General features: G+C 34.6%; 1 protein-coding gene across 1 annotated transcript in view; it reads right to left on the bottom strand.

Annotated features, from left to right (window-relative positions):
• The window catches only part of LOC124366868 (integrin beta-PS-like), a 74,180-nt gene extending 70,233 nt beyond the window's left edge, over nt 1–3,947 (bottom strand). Inside the window, 1 exon segment of the mRNA XM_046823468.1 lies at nt 3,763–3,947. Within this exon segment, the coding sequence (XP_046679424.1) occupies nt 3,763–3,947 (185 nt within the window).
• Nucleotides 3,948–6,000: the final 2,053 nt, after the last annotated feature.

Consider the following 6,000-nt stretch of genomic DNA (forward strand, 5'->3'; position numbering starts at 1 on the left):
ATTTTTAATTTTGATGTTTCCGTTCTTCGTTCCACTCAAATTTTGGGGTTTTTTTTTGGGGTTAATTTTGTCAGAGGTTTAGCGATGTCGGAAAATTTTTCGGTACATGCTCCTATAGTAACAATAGTCTAAAACCCCACGAAGTCCTTTCATTTTGGGTTTGGAAAATTTTTGACAGCTTCTCTTATTTGAAGGTTTTTGATTCCATCTCTCGTCAACGGCCTAGGAATTAAAATTTGGGGTTTGCTATTTGGCATTTTTTAAAACGGTCCAAAATTTTTTCCCTTTTAAAAATCTTCTAGAACTTACTAAGTTTTTGCGTGTGATCAATACTCGAATGAAGATTGGATATCCCCCATGTAGGGCAAGCATGTTTCCCCTTTCAGACCTGTGAGAGTGTATAACAATTTTTTGGAAATTTAAAAAGGAATTTGATAAACCCATTGGCTGCGTGTATTTCATAATGACCATAGGATACTGAAGGCCGTCTTCTCTTGATTTCGGGTGATTTTTACCGATAGAAACCTGAATTAGATCAGTGCCGGAAGTAGACTGCCTCCTAAATGTCTAAAGTTTCATGTATATCTGGAAGGGGAATATTTTTCCCGGGAAATGTAAAAATTTTTTGAGTTCCCGTAGTCTAACATAGACGTAATGATGGACCCCGAGGGCCCGTTTCTTGGGGACAATGATTTCCCCGGGGTGACCATGGGGAAGTACTGGGTACAAAATTCACCTTTATCCAATTGTTCTTGTATCAAATTTTGTAGGTCCTCTCTGTGATTGTGGCCTCTGTAGGTTTTTATTTTTGGGGTGTTGGTCGTGTTGTTTTGTGAGTAATAAAGAAGTACACCCCAAATTTCTTTCCTCCTAAGTAAAAAGACGCTTGTAGCGTTGGAGAAAAAATTTTTTTTTTTTTTGGTCTTCAGTTGGGAGGTGCTTTTTAATTTTTTTCAAGTTTTCCATTGAATTCCCCCGTCCTATTTTTTTTTAGATTTATCGTTTTTCCTGCTCCTTTTTTTTCTTCACTGTGTGGCTCTTTATTTTTCAGAGCGCGTATTTTGTATATCACTAAATTTTCGTGTGATTTTATGATTTTGGTCCAAAAAATTCCTTTTTCATTTGAAAGGTTTAGCGACATTGATGCCGAACTTTTCTAACGTGGTTCTGTAATTACTGTTTTTTTCCCTTATTTGTTCATTTTTTCCTTTTTGTTTTTGCTTAATTTTACTTAATAAGATTTTAAAAGGGCAGGCAGTTTATGTTTGGCGATATACGCTAAAATGTCGGTATTTCTTCCTTGGATTTGTTTTGGTGGATTAAGGTTTGTTGAATTGTTTCGTGGGAAATTGAACAATGCCAATGCCACTTCTCCCGCTTGAGTTAAGGGATTCTCTTTAGGTACTGATGTTTTGTTTCCCCAATACTCAGAGATTTTTCAAGGTCAACACAGCTTTTTTGTTTCAAAAAATCGTAAAACCAGGATAGCAATATAATCTTAGGGGATCTGTTGCTCGGTCACATTTTAAATCAAGTAACTCAGTTGCAAGGCTCGTTACGTGCCGTAAAATTCATAACGACCGTGATACCTCGTTTTGGTTTCAGTTGGAGTTAGCTTGTTTTGAGCCATTGTCCTATCGATCAGTGATACTTGTGCCCGTATCGTTACAATGGACCGTTCATCCTCCTAGCACCCTTTAAAATTTAATTCACTCACATTTTTTGTGTCAAAGTGGAAAAGTTTTGAAATTAAAAATTCGCCGTCTGAGTCCCGTGTGGTTCGATTTAATGTTTTGAGGTTCCCGCGGGGTCCCCGGGTCCCCGTTGTTTTAACGTGTTTGAAGGATCCAGTCCTCCATGTGATACCCCCTGCCCTGAGGTTCCCTCTAGCTGCGCCTTTTTCCATGCTTTTTTCTCATACCAAAAAATTTTTGTGTGTGTCCAGGTTTTCGGCAATTTTCCAAAATAGGTAGTTGTTTCATTTTTTACTTTTTTACAATCCTCTCTTTGTGACCTTTCTTTACATTAAAAAAATACAATATCTACTCGCCTGGAATTGGATTCTCTGGCTTTATGGCCGGTTTTCCCCCAAGTGTAAACGTAGTATCGGTGATCTTCCAAAAATCGCCTTGTCTTTTCCTCAAATTCGGATGGTCTTTTCTTAATTTTTTGAGTATCGCCGTGGTTACAGCTTCTTGAATGTTTTAGGAAATTATCCTGGTCTGCCGCCCCATTTCACCATTTAATCCTTTAAAAAGGCCCCCCTGGCTCTTCTATGGGGCCCTTCTCTCAAAAATTTTTTTTGCTTCAGCGTTGTTTGAAAAACTTAGGTTTTATCACTGACCTTTTTACTCGGTCAGAGAATGTCAATGTTTCTCCCTGTTTTGTCGTAGCTAGCCCAATTCTCAAAAGTGTAATGTTTTTTGGTGGTATGCCGAATTTTTCCCCCAAAAAGCAGTTTTATTTTTAAAAATTTTTTGAGTTTTTACATTTTTTTCGATTTTTCAAAATTTGTGAGCACTGCCCGTTATTTAAAAATTTTTAAATTAAATTTTTTTGGCTTCACCCCCAATTCTGAGCCCCCAAAATTCCTTGATGTTTCAAAAAAGGGGGGGGACTAGATCTGCTTTCTTCCATCGTAATGGGCTATATTGAGAAAGTCAAATGCGGTTGCGTTGCAAGGGTCATGCCATGGGGACGGAGATGTTTCAGTTTGTTCACCCCGGGGTGAAGCGTTGGCTAACTTTTATCTAGTTTTACTTGAACGACCCCACTTTATTGTTTGGCATAAAGGGGTTTTGGGCCCCTCAAGGTTTTCCCCTTTTTTAGGTGTACAGTCCCCTCGTTAAAAATTTTAAAAAAAAAATTTGGTTTTCCCCTTTGGAAACGTGCTAACAATTCTTAGGTTTTCAGTGATTTCAAAGTTAAATTAAACGTCTAAATAAAAACCAAAAGAATTGCAGCAACAATGTGAATAACTAGTTTCCCTATTTTTCAGTAAAAAATTTTCCCCCCTTTTTTTTTAATTTTTCGATAATGGATCAATCAAAAATAAAGTTTTTCGTTTTCCCAATGTACAATCAAAATTTGGTAGTTTTGAGTTATCAATGGATAAATAGCTAACAAAAGCCCAAATCAAGTATATCAATACTGTAATTTTGATATACGCTGCAATAAAATTTAAATAAAAGTATTTGTTATATGAATCTATGTGCTTTATTATTACTTATAGTTAATCACTTAACTGTATCACTTTGTTTTCGTATAATTCGAAAAATTTCCTTTTTATAAAACAGCAAAAAATTATTCCAAAAATTTTTTCTTTTAATTTTTCATTATATTAAAAATTTTTACGGGGGTTTTTTTTGTATAAGATATTAATGAATTTAATAAAAAATTTAAAAAAGCTAAAAAAGAATCATTGGCTATCCCTTTTCCCAAACAAATGATTTTAATCAAACGTTATTTGCTTATATTTACGCTGAAAACATGATGGATGAAGCCCTGGAGGTGAGACCTGCTGGGGTTTGGGAAAAAAAAAAATAGGATGTTATCCTTTTTTAAATTTTTTTATTTAAATAATTTGAATTGTTTTTCAATAAAGAGTTTAATGCTTAAGCCGGCCTCAATGCTGCATTCCCATTTATTTCCAAAGCATTTTGAACCATATTATTTAACCAACTATTTAATAATACGTAGTTAATTTAGGTTTCGCCCGATTTAAAAATTTTAATTTTTTTTAAAAAAATTCCCCCCGCTCACCAAAAGTGACAGGGCTGCCATTGAAGGCTGTGGGATCGTGACTGCGTTGACGGGATGACAACATTGCGTAGACGTGGTGGCAGTTGGTGTTCCCCGGTCGGATCCTGGATGTCCGGTGAGTAGCCCTCCTTGTTCCTTTTATGTTCTATGATGACGTATGATGTGGGGTCCAACTTCCGCTTCATGTGTAATGGCGTGACATGGTGTAAAAGCACAAGAATAACCAAGCCATTTGTTCATATAAGTTGAATTTATCGAAATTTAGAAAATAACATTGCAAAATTTAAATTTTAAAGAATTTAAATGTGTTTTTGGAAATGGAGGTTTAAATGAAATGTTTAAAAAAATTTTCTCAACCACGTGGTAACTTCTTTTTTCTTTTAGATTTCTTTTAAAGTTTTGAAATATTTTGAAATAATTTTGGTTTAATTATCGTATCCCACCGCTGCCACCACTGTAAGCCCTCCGATATTGCCAGAGGGGCTAGGTTAATAAAAGGGTAGCGTTTTGCTGCCACCCCCCTGTGTGGGAAAAATTTTAGATAGTGGTTGAGAAGGGTCTTGAAATTTTTTCTCCGTTTTCTTTGTTTGAGTCCAATCTATATTCAAAATGCCTAAAAACGTGGGGCCCCCCCAACTACTATATGTTACCGGGGTTGCTTCATCCCCCAAAAAAAAACACCACCCCCTCTAATGCCAAAACCCCCCGCCTCCCCCGAGCCCCCAACTCGACTGCCGATCGTGTGACGAGTGTGCCCCCTTGCATTTCCCCAAACACGGCATCACCCACATCACCTTAAAACTTTTATCCATTAATTTAACCCCTGTGTAATTACTAAAATACCATCTAAAAATTCTATATTAAAATAGTAGTGTGCGTGCGCGCTACATTTTGTCCCCATAAAACTTTAAAGGGTTTTAGTTTTGTTTTCTGAATTTTATATTGGTTGGCCCCTGACTAACGTTTGAGTTCTTTCAACTTTGTCGTTATTTTTTTTTTAAGTAAAAAAAGCCTAGTGCTTGTGTTTGATGGTAAAATTGAAAATAATGCTTTTTTTTTTTTTTGCATTTAAGTGCTGGTCAGAAATTCTAAACTCAGATCTTATTAATATTTTATCCTCTTTTGTTGTAGTATCTTTTTAGCTGGGTGTAGTTCTAGTGGGAGGGAAGGATTTGGTAAAGAACAAAACAAAAGGGGGTATGGTAAAAACCCAATATAAATAAATTGTAGGCCCCCAAATTAAAGTAAAAAAATAAGTGCTGTTTTTCAAAATGTTGGATTGAGTTTTTGTATAATTTTTAAATTTTTGGGTTACGGGGGAGAGATTCTTCCCCCCCAACCCCCGATAAAAGGGGCCCCAGTTAGGAATGCCCCGTTTATAGGGGGGAAATTTTGGGTTGGGGGGGGGGTTTTCAGGTGCCTTTTTTTTTTTTTTTTCCGGGGTTTTTTTTTTTTTTTTTTTTTTTTTTTTTTCTTTTTCGGCCCCTTTTTTTTGTTGGTTTATAAAATTTTTGTGTCCGTTAAAATTAAAAATTTGGGGGTGATTGGGGTTTGGGTTGATTTTTTTTGTTGGGGTTTTTTTCGCCTGTGGGGAAGGGCCCCCCCGCTGATGGGGGGGCTTTGGTGTTCTTTTTTGAAGTTTTTGCTGGAAATATTTAAATTTTTTAATTATATAATGGATTTCCCATTTATGTTTAAAAATGGGATAAAATGGTTCCAAAAAAAACCCAAGTAAAGTTTTTACGATTATGTAAAAAGCTTTAGTAAACGTTTAGGAATTTGCATTGTAAGGCAAAAACCCGTTGAGATTTTCTTTAAAAACCCCCTTAAAAAGTTTATTTTTTGGATGACAGAAAAATTTTAATTTTTTTAAATTTAAATTTTTAATTTTTTAACCTTTTGAACATAAAGAAAAAACAATTTTCCGAAATAAAATCCTTTTAATGTTTAAACTTAAAGTTTATAAGGCTTCCAATTTTTTAAATTTTTTTTGTTTTAAATTTGTTTTATTTTTTCCTTTTTAACAAAATAAAATTTTAATCCTACTTTAAATTTAAAAAATTTATGTTTATTAAAAAAAAATTTCGTTAAATTTTAAATAATGCTTATTTATTTTCAATAAAAAGAATACAAAAATCTTTTTCGAAAACCATTTATTGGGGGAAGGAATTAAAAGGGGGGCTTCTTTTTTTTAAATTTTGTTTTGGGGTTTTTGTCAATATCTTTAAATCAAAAATT

Source organism: Homalodisca vitripennis, chromosome 7 (genome assembly GCF_021130785.1).
Source record: "Homalodisca vitripennis isolate AUS2020 chromosome 7, UT_GWSS_2.1, whole genome shotgun sequence".
Taxonomy (NCBI): Eukaryota; Metazoa; Arthropoda; class Insecta; order Hemiptera; family Cicadellidae; genus Homalodisca; species Homalodisca vitripennis.